Source organism: Hordeum vulgare, chromosome 4H (genome assembly GCF_904849725.1).
Source record: "Hordeum vulgare subsp. vulgare chromosome 4H, MorexV3_pseudomolecules_assembly, whole genome shotgun sequence".
In the NCBI taxonomy this organism is placed as follows: Eukaryota; Viridiplantae; Streptophyta; class Magnoliopsida; order Poales; family Poaceae; genus Hordeum; species Hordeum vulgare.
Window position 1 is genome coordinate 438,444,654 of NC_058521.1, and position 15,748 is coordinate 438,460,401.

General features: G+C 47.3%; 1 protein-coding gene across 1 annotated transcript; it reads right to left on the bottom strand.

Annotated features, from left to right (window-relative positions):
• Positions 1-5,760: 5,760 nt before the first annotated feature.
• LOC123448855 (COBRA-like protein 7) lies at positions 5,761-8,383 on the bottom strand. Its single transcript, XM_045125883.1, has one exon. It carries the CDS (start codon positions 8,107-8,109, stop codon positions 6,088-6,090), a length of 2,022 nt encoding a protein of 673 aa, XP_044981818.1. The 5' UTR covers positions 8,110-8,383; the 3' UTR covers positions 5,761-6,087.
• Positions 8,384-15,748: the final 7,365 nt, after the last annotated feature.

Sequence of the window (15,748 nt, forward strand, 5' to 3'; positions counted from 1 at the left end):
AGAACTTGATGAGGTAATTACCCCCTCTTGAACAGGAAAGTAGCGCAGCGCGGGAAATTGTTCCTGTGGCGCCTGCACCAACAGAAGAGGAAGTTAATGATAATGATCATGAAGCTTCGGATCAAGTTACTACTGAACCACGAAGGTCCACAAGGGCACGCTCCGCACCAGAGTGGTACGGCAACCCTGTGATGAAAATCATGTTGTTAGACAACGGTGAACCTTCGAACTATGAAGAAGCGATGACGGGCCCGGATTCCATCAAATGGCTTGAAGCTATGAAATCTGAGATAGGATCCATGTATGAGAACAAAGTATGGACTTTGGTGGACTTGCCCGATGACCGGCGAGCCATAGAAAATAAATGGATCTTCAAGAAGAAGACTGATGCAAAGGGTAATGTAACCGTTTATAAAGCTTGACTTGTCACAAAGGGTTTTCGACAAATTTAAGGAATTGACTATGAAGAGACTTTCTCTCCCATAGCGAAGCTGAAATCAGTCTGAATCATGTTAGCAATTGCCGCCTTTTATGATTATGAAATTTGGCAAATGGACATCAAAACAGCGTTCCTTAACGGGAACCTTAAGGAAGAGTTTGTCAACCCTAAGGGTGCTAACAAAGTGTGCAAGCTCCAGCGCTCCATCTATGGGCTGGTGCAAGCATCTCGGAGTTGGAACATTCGCTTTAATGAGGTGATTAAAATGTTTGGATTCATACAGGTTTACGGAGAAGCATGTATGTACAAGAAAGTGAGTGGGAGCTCTGTAGCTTTCCTCATACTGTATGTGGATGACATATTATTGATGGGGAATAATATAGAGATGTTGGAGAGCATAAAGGCCTATTTGAACAAGAGTTTTTCAATGAAGGACCTTGGAGAAGCTGCATACATATTAGGCATCAAGATCTATAGATATAGATCGAGACGCCTCATAGGTCTTTCGCAAAGTACATACCTTGACAAGATACTGAAGAAGTTCAATATGGAAAACTCAAAGAAAGGGTTCTTGCCAGTTTTGCAAGGTATGAGATTGAGTAAGGCTCAGTCGCCGACCACAGAGCAGATAGAGAGAAGATGAGTTCTGTCCCCTACGCTTCAGCCGTAGGCTCTCTTATGTATGCCACGCTATGTACCAGACCTAATATAAACCTTGCCATAAGTTTGGTAGGGAGGTACCAAAGTGATCCCGGTATGGAACACTGGACAGCGGTCAAGAATATCCTTAAGTACCTGAAAAGGACTAAGGAAATGTTTCTCGTTTATGGAGGTGACAAAGAGCTCGTCGTAAATGGTTACGTCGACGCTAGCTTCAACACAGATCCGGATGACTCTAAGTCACAGACCGGATACGTATATATTTTGAATGGTGGGGCAGTGAGCTGGTGCAGCAGCAAGCAAGAAGTCGTGGCAGCATCTACATGTGAAGCGGAGTACATAGCTGCTTCAGAAGCGGCTCATGAAGGAATTTGGATGAAGGAGCTCATCACCGACCTTGGAGTGGCTCCAAGCGCGTTGGGTCAAATGACACTCTTGTGTGATAACACTGGGGCCATTGCCATAGCCAAGGAGCCCAGATTTCACCGGAAGACGAAGCACATCAAACGCCGCTACAACTCCATCCAGGACCATGTCCAGAGTGGAGTGATAGAGATTTGTAAAGTACACACAGATCTGAATGTTGCAGACCCGTTGACTAAACCTCTTCCACGAGCAAAACATGATCAACATCATAATGCTATGGGTGTTCAATACATCACAATGTAACTAGATTATTGACTCTAGTGCAAGTGGGAGACTGTTGGAAATATGCCCTAGAGGCAATAATAAAATGGTTATTATCATATTTCCTTGTTCATGATAATCGTCTATTGTTCATGCTATAATTGTATTAACAGGAAAGGGTAATACATGTGTGAATAAATAGATCACAATGTGTCCCTAGCAAGCCTCTAGTTGGCTAGCTCGTTAGTCAATAGATGATCATGGTTTCCTGGTCATGGGCATTAGATGTCATTGATAACGGGATCACATCATTGGGAGAATGATGTGATGGACAAGACCCAATCCTAAGCGTAGCACTAGATCATATTGTTCGTATGCTAAAGCTTTTCCAATGTCAAGTATCTTTTCCTTCGACCGTGAGATTGTGCAACTCCCGGATACCGTAGGAGTGCTTTGGGTGTATCAAACGTCACAACGTAACTGGGTGACTATAAAGGTGCACTACGGGTACCTCTGAAAGTGTCTGTTGGGTTGGTACGAATCGAGATCGGGATTTGTCACTCCGTGTGACGGAGAGGTATCTCTGGGCCCACTCGGTAGAACATCATCATGAGCTCAATGTGACTAAGGAGTTAGTCACACGATGACGTGCTACGGAACGAGTAAAGAGACTTACGGTAACGAGATTGAACAAGGTATAGGTATACCGACGATCGAATCTCTCGCAAGTTCTATACCGACAGACAAAGGAAATTGTATAGGGGATTGATTGAATCCTTGACATCGTGGTTCATCCGATGAGATCACCGTGGAGCAAGTGGGAGCCACCATGGGTATCCAGACCCCGCTGATGGTTATTGGCCGGAGAGGTGTCTCGGTCATGTCTACCTGTCTCCCGAACCCGTAGGGTCTACACACTTAAGGTTCGATGACGCTAGGGTTATAGGGAATTGTTATACGAGGTTATTGAAAGTTGTTCGGAGTCCGTGATGAGATCCCAGACGTCATGAGGAGCTCTGGAATGGTCCGGAGGTAAAGATTGATATATAGGACGGATGGTTTCGGACACCGGAAGTGTTTCGGGCGTCACCGGTAACGTACCGGGACCACCGAAGGTGGCCCCTGGGGGTCCACCGGAAGGGGGCAACGACCCCGGGAGGCTAGATGGGCCAAGTGCGGGAGGGAACCAGCCCCTAGGTGGGTTGGTGCGCCCCCCCCCCCCCACTCAGCCCATGGCGCAGGAAGAAGGGAGAGGGGGCGAACCCTAGCGCAGGTGGGCCTAAGGCCCACCAGAAGGGTGCGCCGCCCCTCCTCCCCCCCTTGGCCGCCGCACCTCCCCCCATCTAGGGTTGCCGCCCCTTCCAGGAGAGGGAAACCCTCAAGGGGGCGCAGCCCCTCCCTCCCCCTATATATAGTGGGCACTTTTGGCCTTTTGGAGAAAAACTTTTCCCTCTCCCTCGACGCAGCCCTGCCCTTCTTTCTCCTCCTCTCTGCCGGTGCTTGGCGAAGCCCTGCTGGGAGACCTCGTCTCTCCATCGACACCACGCCGTCGTGCTGCTAGAGATCTTCTCCAACCTCTCCCTCCTCCTTGTTGGATCAAGGTGCGGGAGACGTCACCGGGCTGCACGTGTGTTGAACGCGGAGGTGCCGTAGTTCGGCACTAGATCGGAATCGCACCGCGATCTGAATCGCCGCGAGTACGACTCCATCAACCGCGTTCTAGTAACGCTTCCGCTTAGCGATCTTCAAAGGTATGAAGATGCACTCACCCCTCTCTCGTTGTTGGTCTCTCCATAGAAAGATCTGAATATGCGTAGGAATTTTTTTGAATTTATGTTACGTTACCCAACACAGGCATGACTTGACATCTCCACTGAAGCTCCAATCAAGACGAAGCCGCTCCACCGCCTTCCTCTGTCATCCAGCGCTGCTCCAGAAATGATGCTCCCAAGAGAGGCACGACACCGTAGTGCCGCCATCGTCCGATCTGATGATCAGATCTTAGGGTTTCCCCCTGAGCATCACGAGTGGGTCAACATTAGTTACACGACGATGCCTTCATCAAGGTAATGACGCAGAACGCCGCCATCGTCTGCCATCGGCTTGGTTTTCACCGGCAAGTATGTCTTCCCGACTCGTAGCCGGGATTGGATGACGGATCGCGAGATCCAACCACCCAGCCTCAGGCCGACCACCTTCGACGGAGGAGATGACCGCCACTGCCGGCTGCACCAGCCAGAATAGATCTGATCGGATGTCGCCGAGCAATCCACCAGGCCCTCGACGCTGCCGCTGATCTAAAGTCGGATGACGCGCCACCGCAGCATAGCCCATCGCCGCCACCCGAACCAGGTCAGCCGCCGCACGCCGCTGCCCATGTCCGGCCAGCCGACGTGCCTGCAGCCAGCGTTGCCCGAGGCAGGGACGACTACCGTCGCCGTAGATGCAGCCATCGCCGTCGCTCCGCAGATCGGCCATGCCTCCGCACGTGCAGGGGTCCCACACCACCCCTGAAAACGTGGGAGAGAGGGATGCCTCCGCCACCACCGTCGGCCTCTGTGCGTTGCCCCACGACGTCCCCCGACGGCGACGGAGGGAGTGGAGGAGGGGGCGCGCACCTCCGGCGACTAGGGTTTGGACGCCGCCCGAGTCGCCCTAGCGGGGGCGACGCGGGGGTCTCTCCGTTTCGTTGACACCTCTGATTTCTGAAGAACAATGGCGGCACGTAATCATTAGCTTGTTTCAAAAATAGTCAAATGAAGCGCAAATCGATTGCAAAACGTAATCTTCCACCACTTATCCGCCGCATATTGTGAGGTACAGCTAATGTTTGGTTCACGTCTGGGCATGCACTAGTATGTAGGCATATGGCAGTCGCAGTATTGTATGAAAGTCAAATGAATGATGTTCAGCAGCATGCAGCAATAATAGCAAAGGATCGGCAAGATCATGCTCGGCATGAATCAAGGCACAACGTGCATATTATTTAATCACAAATCACTGCTTGCTTAGCATGTTAGTGCTGGAATCCCTACACCTGAAGACGATGTTTATACTTTCATCGCCTTACGTGTTGCGCTTCCAGTTTTCAGACGCCCCATAACCCTTTTTTTTCAAGCCGCCAGCTATTTCCTGCTGTAGGCAAAGCAATACTGTTTCATGTTTCCTTCACTCTTGGCCCTGAACGATGTCTGTATTTTAATTAAAAAGCTGATGGATATAATAATAACTATAAACGTGGTGCCGTGTGGAGACGCTGTCCTGAGACACGGATCTGAACATTTCAGCTATCAGACCATGTCATCATCAGTTTTCCCTGGAAGAACGCTGCCTACCTAAAACACGGCGTTTGCTGTTCCACGCAAGAACCAACCTCAGACGAGCAAAGTCTTCATCCCGCTTAAACAAGCCAACGGTTGTGCGTGCCAGTTATGTTACCTCAAGCTGCGAAATGGACGTCTTGAACAAGTCCGAAGGAGAAAGTAGAGATATTCCACGTAGTCGTAATTACTGCTGACTTATACATATTATCAAAAAAGAAGTAATGCTGCAGGTAGTAGTGCTGTAGCAGGATGTGATGTTTTTCTCCAATCCAACTAAAAGAGCAAGCGCGAGTGGCTTTTAAAAAAGAAAGCCAAAGCTCGCCTCGGCTAGAGACATGAACGTTGCAGGTTGCAAACGGTTTGAAACCTGGTGGTACTGAAGTGGACCCCCTGCTACCCCAACGTACACTTAACCGCCAAAGATCTTTCGAATTTGAATGGAACGAGCACGTCAACATCCGTATAGTTCGTGTTTAATACTGTACTTACTACTGTGGATCTGAGGAGCATCCAATGTGTCTTCACACGGCTTGCAAGTTGCAAACAACATTAATCTTATATATCATGGACAGTATTTGTTCTAACGTACGTCTGAAACTCCTGTGCAGAGAATTAACTAGTTCCACTGTATGCACAAAGCCTAGGAGGACAGCTTCAGAATCAGAAATGAGACATGGTCTGATGAACAGCCAGAGTGTGAGAGTAGACAAGTGAACAAATTTAACATGGTATATTCTGTATATGACACAAGCTAAACATAAGAAAGTTCCTACAATTGCACCAACATTGGTGCAAACATGCAGTAAATAACTAAATATCATCATCTCAAAGGGAACCTATGTCTATGTTGCGAGCCTGCAACAACAGCTCCCTGGCATCTCTCTTGCGGTTCATCTTATGATTGCTGCTTGATTCTGCTACATAGCAGCTACAAAAGATCTTCTAGTAGTAGATCACCAGAAACAAAAAAGGTTTCTTACAAATGGCGTTGATGGAACCACCTGAAGGAATCAAAGAATCGGAGCAACAGCAACAAGATTATTGCTGAAGCAACAGCAAGGCCGAAGCAGCCATGAGCAAGACCAAAGCAAGGGCACTGCTTAGATGGGTCCTGAATCCATCACTCTTGATCGGAAACCTCTGCGGCATGGCACATTCGTCGCCATTGAAGAAGACCTTTGTTGGGAACCCATCTCCGGCGACAACATCAATATCAGGAGTAGGCTTCTTGGTGAATGAGAGCACTGATTGCTGCTTTCCCGGCACGAGGTAATCCGACCCACTCATGTTGGTCTGCTTCACAAGGTAATTGAGCCCCTCAAGGCCCTGCATAAAGATTGTGTTATTGCCCTCTGCTGTTGCATTGAAAGAGTATGCCTTCTCAAATCCATCATACGCCTTGTCCATGACCATGGCAGCGAACCAGTTGGCCATGTCGACATCGCCCCAATTGAACAATGTCACCCGAGCACTCCAGCCCTTGTTGAAGTCTGATGAGACATGCCAATTGATGCTCACACCACAGAAATCACCGCAAGGCATTGGCCTAGGCACATTGTAGTGCTTCAATTGAGCCCATGCCTGCGCCTTCTGTGTACGGTTGTCGAACGGGACAAGCAGCGCCTCCGGTGGCAAGAGCATGGATGGGGCAGTCGTGCTGCAGGTAGGACCCCGGCGGTTCGAGGGGCAACCGCATGCACACGTGTTGCAGGGAATGACTGAGTCGTTGTAGTGAGCCGAGAAGGTGACACAGCACTTGGGCTTGGCCCCCTTGGCCGTGGTAATGTTGCACACCACCTGCCATGTCGCAACCGCCAGCGTTGTAGAGTCGAGCCCGCTGGGATCAGGGAACCCGGTGGGGCTGACAGGCACTGGCTGGCCACAGGCATAGTCTGGGTTCAGCGACGAGCCGCCAGAGATCTTGAAATTGGCCGGTGGGAAGAGCATGGTCCGGTTGGTATCCGGTGGCATCTTGAACACCTGCATTTGGAAGGCCGATTTTGACTGAGCCGCGTCCATGGACTTGGGCAGGATGGTGCCATTCCTGCAGCAATGCTCGATCTTCCCCATCTGGGTGTCATTGTACCGGGACAGCGGCAGGTCAAGGATGACGGGCTTCTTCTGGCAGTTGAGCACCTGGGAGAAATCCAGGCTCTGATAGTACTGGCCTGGTGCGCCATAGATGCAGTTACTGACGTCCACCGCCAAGGGGTGTGCGCCCTTCATCGAGTAAATGAACTCGCCGCGCCGCCACTCCCACGACAGCCGCCAGTTGTCGAGGCGGCCGAGCTTGGCGTTGTTCTCGAGCGTGACGAGCGCCAGGTAGCTGGTGGGGTATGCCTGGACGACGTCGTAGGTGATGACGAGGTCGCCGGTGCCGCGCGGGAGGAAGCTCTTGGTGGGGTCTGTGGAGTTGGCGTCGATGACCGTGACGTTGGCCTCGGCCTCGGGTGTGAGGAGGCAGCAGGTGGTGAACATGGTGGCGGTGACATTGGTCGCCGCCGGGCACTTGTAGTCCGGGTCGTCGAGCGACAAGGCGGTGGGCAGCGGATCCGGCACGAGGCCGAGAGGGCCGGCGAAGAGCGTGCCGACCAATCCGACCGAGGCCTGGATCTGCGTCATGTCCCCGGCGGTGGCAATTGGCGTGAGCAGGTCCGTCTGCGGGTAACCGGAGAAAGAGGTGGCGTTGCCGGCGGCTTCGGTGGTGTTGTAGGGCAGCTCTGCCCCGCCGGTGAGCACGGCGCCGCCGACGCCGACGAGGATCTCGTCGTGGCCGAAGGTGACGAGCATCGCCCAGGAGCGGAGCGGGCGGGTGCCGCCGTTGAGCACGGAGGCGTTGGCCTTGAAGGAGTAAGGCTGCTTGTTCCTGTCGCTGACGAAGGGGCGGATCTTCTCGCGGCTCTGGAGGATGTAGGTGAGCTGGATGCCGTTGCAGCCGGGGTCGGGCGCGGGCGCCACCGCCGCCGCGGGAGCCCTCGGCGTCTGCTGGGCGGCCGCGAGCCCCGCGAGCAGCAGGATGGCCCCGATGACCACGGCCTGGGCGGCAATCGAGCCGACCATGGCTGGATCGGCAAGGGAGGAGGCGATTTGGGGGGAGCGAGGGAGGGCGGGGCGAGGCAGCAGATAGATGAGGCGATTGGAAAGCGCGTGGCACAGCTGGGGAAGACGAGGGGGGTGGTGGGTTTGAACTGGCGGGGCGGCGTGCGTGCGACCGCGGCTTGCTTTGCTGCTTCCTCGCTCCCTCCGTGTCCGCGTTGTTTTATTTTCCGAGTTTCGGGAAGGCAGGCAGAGATGGACGGGGTTTTCTCGGTTTGAACAAAAGGGCGTGGAAAGCGACGCCGGCCGGAGAGGAGGCGAGGTCGGGGAGAGGGGAGGAGCGTGCCCCGATGATTGATTGACGGGCGGGCTTCGGGGTCAAGGAAGCGCGGGCCCGGCCCGGACACAGATGGTAGTAGAGTACTTGTGACGTGCTGACGCGCGGCGGCGGAGACTGTGCCAACGGTAGGGTTTCCACCGGCGTCGCGCGCGTGCTGGCCGTCCGATTCTAGCGTGCGCCGGAATGGATGGCTCGTGTTCTGTCGTTTCGTTTTGTGCGGCGGGGTGGGATGGGGCCCGGCCATGTGTGTCTCTCATGTGAGCTTTGCGAAGGTCCGTCGAAACCAGAGCCGACCAGGGATTCAGGGGATCCCAGGATGCTTGTGGGCCTTTCAGCGCTTCATGCATGGCAACTGGAAAAATGCAGGTAGGAAAATAGTTTTTTTTTTCTTGACACAAGGTAGCAAATCAGTTGATTGATTTCAACATACGGATCGTCGCAACACGTTTGCATGGTTTGATGATGAAACCTTTTTGTGAGACAAGTTTTGAAATATTTTGAATACATTTGCTATTTCAAATCTACATGAGAAATAACTATCTCACATCTAAATTCGTAGTCAACTTGCTCCAACCCCTATTTAGTTCCACGTCCAACCTCAACATGTAAATTCAGCCGACTCAGTTACATGTCAAGTCAAACATCCAACTCATGCCTGATATAGTTGCTTGTCCACACTGGACATGCAACTCGTTCCCAACTCAGTACCCTTATACAGTTGTACTCCCTTGTAAACTAATATAAAGTATTTAGAACACTAAATGTTTTTATATTAATTTACAGAGGGAGTGCCATTTTTTGCAAATACATTTCCACTTTGTAATGCACACTATATTTTTTTTAAGATACATGGTGAACATTTTTAACACACATTAACCTTTTTTAAATGCATGACGGAATTTTTTTCAAATATAGGCCCGAGCATTTTTTTTTAGAAACATGGTAAATATTTTACAAATTCCAACTGCTCATTTTTCTTAATGGTATGATTTTTTTTTAAGTTATGCGAACATTTTCTTTACATTGCATAAAAACAATTCTAGAAAATGTCATGATTTTTCTCAAATGTGTGAAGTTTCTTTAAAAAAATTATCACAAACATTTCTTTGAATGTGAAGATTTTTCCCATTGTATGGTGCATTTATTAAAACATCATAAACATCCATTTGAAAAGCAGGAACATTCTTAAAATTTCAACATCTTTTAAATGGTGACGAAAAATGTTTTTATTGGAAAAATATTATTATTATAAATCCTGAATAAATTTATTGGTGTTTTGTATAAAATAATTGGAATTTACAAAAGTGTCCATACTCTAAAAATAGTTTGGGGATTTTCAAAAATTCTCCATGCTTTCAAAATTTGTTCAAGAATAAATGTTTAGAATACCAAATTTTGTTCTTATACTTTTTAAAAATGGTAAAGTTTATTCACATTCTAATATGCTTTTCAAAATTTTAAAATTGTTTGTGTTTTCAAAAGTACGTAAAAAAGGTTTCATTTCTTTTCAAACATGACTTCTAATTTGGATGTTGTGCTAGGCTTTTACAAATTTTTCGTTTCCCTAATGTCAACATCAACTATGGGTTGTAGTGGTAGCAACTATCATTTTCCGAGTACGAGTTCCCTAGTTCAACACCTATGTAGCCTAGTGTGTCACTTCCTTTATTTATCGCGCTCTAGTAAAAAAAGACGATGCGGTGGGCTGAAGGACAGTTGACTTTTTGACGATGTCACAATTTTGAAATATGAGTCAAGGTTTATGATTGTGAGATCATCATTATGATTCATGCTCGCCGAGGCAAGGCGGAGGTGCGCCTCGACGTGACTAACGATGGTCATAGTTATGTTGCGTGGGAGAATTTCAGGTACTCCCACACCTCCCGTGCTCTCATGATACGAGGATTCCTCGGTCGTTGGATCATGGAGAGAGCGCTCGTGTAAACTCGTAGAAAATCCCATCAGAAGTATTGTAATTTCACATAGGTCCAATTTTCTTCTCCCCCGATCGCCAAAGGCACCCGTCCATCATTGTCGCTCTGCCATTCTCTTAGAGGACAACTCTAGCTGGGAGGCTACACCACGTCGGCGGACGACTCCCCGAAAGCGTGTAGTGTGTGTGACGTCCTTGTTGGGTGTGCGCATGCCACCCACCACATGCTCCGCCATCGTTACCCGAAGGCAGTTGCCGGCGACGACCACCATGGCCGCCACCCCATCATCGTCCGACGTTGTCGCCACCACACCTTCGCCCGCCTTGGCTGCCACCCCATCGTCAGCCACCTGGTCCATCACCCTCTCTACCACTTCGGCCCGAAGGCACGACAAGGAGGCCACCGTCAATGCCCAGCCGCTCAGATTTTGCGCCAGCGCCCTTGCATGTTACATCAACTTCATACACGAGGAGGAGGAGCGCCAGGTCGAGCACGAAGTGAGTCCGTAGCTGACGTCACAACGGTGGCGCGAAATGAGAAGATCTACGCCCAGTCTCTTTGCTTCGAGGAATCGCGTCAGGAGCGGTGGAGTGTTGGGGAACGTTGCATGGGATAGAAGGTGTACCCAACTATCTCTTTTGGGTATCCTATGAAGACGTACTTTTCCGCTTTGGGTTACAACTTTTCAGGCTGAAGCTTTTTGGCATAAGCATCACATCCCCAAACTTTAAGAAACGATAACTTTGGCTTCTTCCTAAACCACAGTTCAAATGGCGTCGTCTCAATGGATTTTGATGGTGCCCTATTTAAAGTGAATGCAGCCGTTTGTAATGCATAACCCCAAAACGATAACGACAAATCCGTAAGAGACATCATAGAATGCACCATATCTAATAAAGAACGATTACAACGTTCAGACACACCATTACGTTGTGGTGTTCTAGACGGTGTCAACTATGTAACAATTCCACATTGTCTTAAGTGAGTGCCAAACTCATAACACATATATTCTCCTCCTCGATCATATCGTAGGAATTTGATCTTCTTGTTACAATGATTTTCAACTTCACACTGAAATTTCTTGAAGTTTTCAAATGTTTCAGACTTGTGTTTCATCAAGTAAATATAACCATATCTACTCAAATCATCTGTGAAGGTGAGAAAATAACGATAACTACCGCGTGCCTCTATGCTCATTGGTCCGCACTCGTCAGTATTATGATCTCCAACAAGTCACTTGCACGCTCCATTGTTTTGGAGAACAAAGTCTTAGTCATCTTGCCCATGAGGCATGGTTCACATGTGTCCAGTGGTTCAAAATCAAGTGACTCCAAAAGTCCATCAGCATGGAGTTTCTTCATGCATTTTATACCAATATGACCTAAGCGGCAGTGCCACAAGAAAGTGGCACTATCATTATCAACTCTACATCTTTTGGGTTCAATGTTTTGGATATGTGTGTCATCACTATCGATATTCAACATGAACAAACCCCTCACATTGGGTGCATGACCATAAAATATATTACTCATATAAATAGAACAACCATTATTCTCTAATTTAAATGAGCAACCATCTCGCAATAAACAAGATCCAGATATAATGTTCATGCTTACGCAAGCACTAAATAACAATTATTTAGGTTCATCACTAATCCCGATGGTAACTGAAGTGATAGTGTGCCGACGGCAATCACATCAACCTTGGAACCATTTCCCACGCGCATCGTCACTTCGTCCTTCGCCAACCTTCGTCCATTTCGTAGTTCCTGCTTTGAGTTACAAATGTGAGCAAGCGAACAGGTATCAAATACCCACGCACTACAACGAGAGTTGGTGAGGTACACATCAATAACATGTATATCAAATATACCTTGTTTGGTGTTGGCCACCTTCTTATCGGCCAAATACTTGGGGAAGTTTTGCTTCCAGTGACCAGTCCCCTTGCAATAATAACACTCAGTTTCCGGCTTGGGTTCAGCCTTGGGTTTCTTTGTGGGAGGGGCAACAACTTTGCCACTCTTCTTGGAGTTACCCTCTAACATCCCAAAATTATAAATTTTTGGAATGTTAATATAATTATTAGATTGACTGTTTGTTTGTTGGTTGCCTGAGTGATTGAAACTTGTGTGAAATTTGAAACTTTTCAAAACTTTTGAATGAGAGGGAATAAAATGACTTTCCCCTTCTCCGGTGAATTCAAATTCAAAAGCAAAGAGAGAAGATGACATGACTTCTTCAACTATAAATAATTTGAACGGAGATATTTGCATTTGAATTCTTTTGCATTTCCATTCGTTTTCTTCGTGCAAGAAATACCGGGAAATACATTCTAGAGAGGAGGAACATGACCCTCGAACCCACGGGCATTTTGAAAGTTATTTGAACCCTGAAACTTAGAGGGTCATTTGAAAATTATTTGCAAAAGAAAATAAACCTTTTAGGCAATTTTGTGAAAATAATTTTTTCCAAAGTTTTTATTTTTGCCGTGGAAAAATGCCCATCATCTATATTTTATTTTTCTGATAATTTTAGTATATAAAAACTCTTTATTCTGAATTGATTTGATTTCCTTTTTATCGTTTTAGTTTCCTAGTTTTAAAAATAGGAAGGAAATCACTTTTATTAGGAAAGACCTGCTGGCCCATTAAGACACTTTCCTATTCTAGCCCAACAGGAGATCTTCTTCCTCCTCTATCCTCCTCTCACGTGAGAGAAACTTGCCTTCCATGGAGGAAGGAATCCCCTCCTTCCCGATCTCCCTCTTCTTTCCTTCCGGACGCCATCCGAGACCGCCTATAAATTCCCACCGTCCTCCTCTCTCCATTTTTCCCGAGAGAACCCCCTCTCCTCGGCTCTAGCTCGCGCGCCACCATCACCCCATCGGCACCAGAGAACATCACAGGAGTTCCACCACCTCGTCACCCCCTGCACCCTCCACCTCGCCCCCCTGCAGCCCGCCCTCCACCTCGCCTCCCTCCCCTCCCAGGAGCGCCCCACCCCTTTGGCCCCCCTCACCCCCGCCGGAGTGCCCCTTCCCCACCGGCGACCCACCCCACCAGAACTCCACCACCATCGGCCATTACAGCCACGGGACCTTCCCAGCCGAGGTAACCCCTCCCTCCTTTCTTTTTTTTACTTGTTTTGTTTTTTTTAGTTTTAGCCCTTAGATCTTGATCCTACGGTATAGATTAGAGTAACTTACCCCTTCGGTTTTCTAAAAAGAACCGGCGGTGGTTTTATTTAATTAGTTAGCCAAACAAATTTTTTTCTATTGTGCGAACGCTTGTTAGTTTAGCACCGCAGCGCACACCCCCTAGCCAACCAGAGATCGCCACGTGGCCCGTTCATTAGTTAGCTTTTATTCAGTTTTTTCTCTGTTTAGTTCAAAAACAGAAAAGTTCCAATCTTGTTTAGCCCATAACTTTTGATCCCGAAGTCCAATAGAGTTGATTCTTTTTCCAGTAGCTCACAAATTTCCTGTAGTTTTTAAAAACATATAATTTGTCTATGTTTGAAATTTTCAAATATAAGTTAGATCAGATTTAGTTTAATCCTTGTTTTGCCTATTCCAGGAGTTTAAAAACAGCTTTTAATTTGATTCCTTTTGGTACTGATTACTAGTGATCTTATTTATGAGTGGTAAAACTTCAGATTTGTTTGAGTATTTTAGCTCACTGTTTCATGTGAAACAATTTCTGTTTCACCTCTTTTAGGATTTCGGCTAATTCCTTTTCTATTTTTGTTTTAAAATATTTTCTTTATTATTTCAGAAATATTATGTTTTGTTTCTGTTAGTTAAACAGTAGTTTTGCAACAAGTTTTTATTTTATTTGTTTTCATGAAATCAATTCTAGTTCCTTAGTAACTTGCACTTGGTTTCATCACTCTTTCAAATCCCGTTTGGGAATACTTGCAAAAAATTTGTGAAAAATACTTTATTTCATCTTAGTTAAACTTATATCTTAGTTCCTTGTTATTATTTTCTGTTAGACAAAAACTATTTAGTGTTTGACGTAGTAGAAGACTCCCTAGTCTTATTTGAAGTTTCTTTCGGTTTCCTATTCGCTCTCTCTTTTGTTTTGATTGCTAGAATGATTGCTAGTATGAGTGCTTATGTGAATGATATGTTTGTTATATAGACTTCATCGGAGAGTGATGAGTAGTCTATCAAGTTATTTTCTCGAGAAATTCTTCTTCGTCAACATCACCAGGCAAGTCATTTGATCATGTATCACCTATGTTTTATGCATCGTAGTTCTACCATCCTATGCCCATTTGCATGCTGCTTAGGTACTTGGAAATTTTAGTATAGATTGTAGTATCATGTGGTAGGCACACAACAACCCCGATACTTGGCTCGGGACGACAACTTTCGTATTGCTATGCTTGAGTAGACGGGATTTTGGTTGAGTACATAACACGAGTGATGCGAGGTTGATTAAATAATCAAGACCGGTTAAGACAAGATTTTCAAGACCTCGGACGCAATGCAACACTGGGTGAAGGACGGTTGATCGGCTCCCTGGAGAACCCAGTGGATGCCCGGGATGCTGGGGACGGCCATGACATCCTGCGGAAAGCTTCACCCAGGCTCAAAGAGACAGACGGATATTTTCAAGACCCAAGGCTTACCTGCACAGCCACAAGTCATTATGGGCTCTGGCTTGGTTGGACAACGTGGCGACTCTGGACAGGCGGTGCTAGCAGATGTAGAAGAACGGTAGGAATGGATGGGCACTGACAGGGATTCAGAGGGACCCGTTGAAAGACCATGTTTTGATCATCCGGTCTTCAAACACCCTGAAGTGCGAGGACATACACGGGGGCGATCAAATCTTGTGGGGAACGTGTGCAAAACTCTGCAGAGTACTCAAACCTAATCGATTAGCCATGTCCACGGTCATGGACAACTTGAGCCAAAGGAACTGGAGTTATCTGGATTTCTCAACACCATTAAATATATTTGATGAGGGTAATTATTGACAACTCGGGTACGAGAACTGGTTGGCGGAACCATCTCGTTAACAACCAACAATGTAGTAACATTTTTCTTTTAGCCCTCTCTTGATGTAGGAGAAAATTTGCTTTACGCTAAAAACTTATAACCCCACCTGCCATATATGCATATAGTATAGATGATTACTTTTCACCCTTCTCTTATGTGACTTGCCGGCATATTCAATATGCTGACCTACACGGCTGCAACGTCTTATGTTGCAGATATTTTTCTTCGACGAGTAAGAGTACGATTCAGGGTTACGGTCTACACTCAACTTGCCGTTGGTGTTTATTGGGACTCCACTCCCTTGACCGCTTCCGCTGAGATATTTAAGGTATATATCAGTTTTACGCTATTTTACATGTGATTGCACTTTGATATATACATT

What these genes read in the sequence shown, in the direction of transcription:
- LOC123448855 (XM_045125883.1), bottom strand. Translation starts at nt 8,109, where the DNA reads ATGGTCGGCTCGATTGCCGCCCAGGCCGTGGTCATCGGGGCCATCCTG.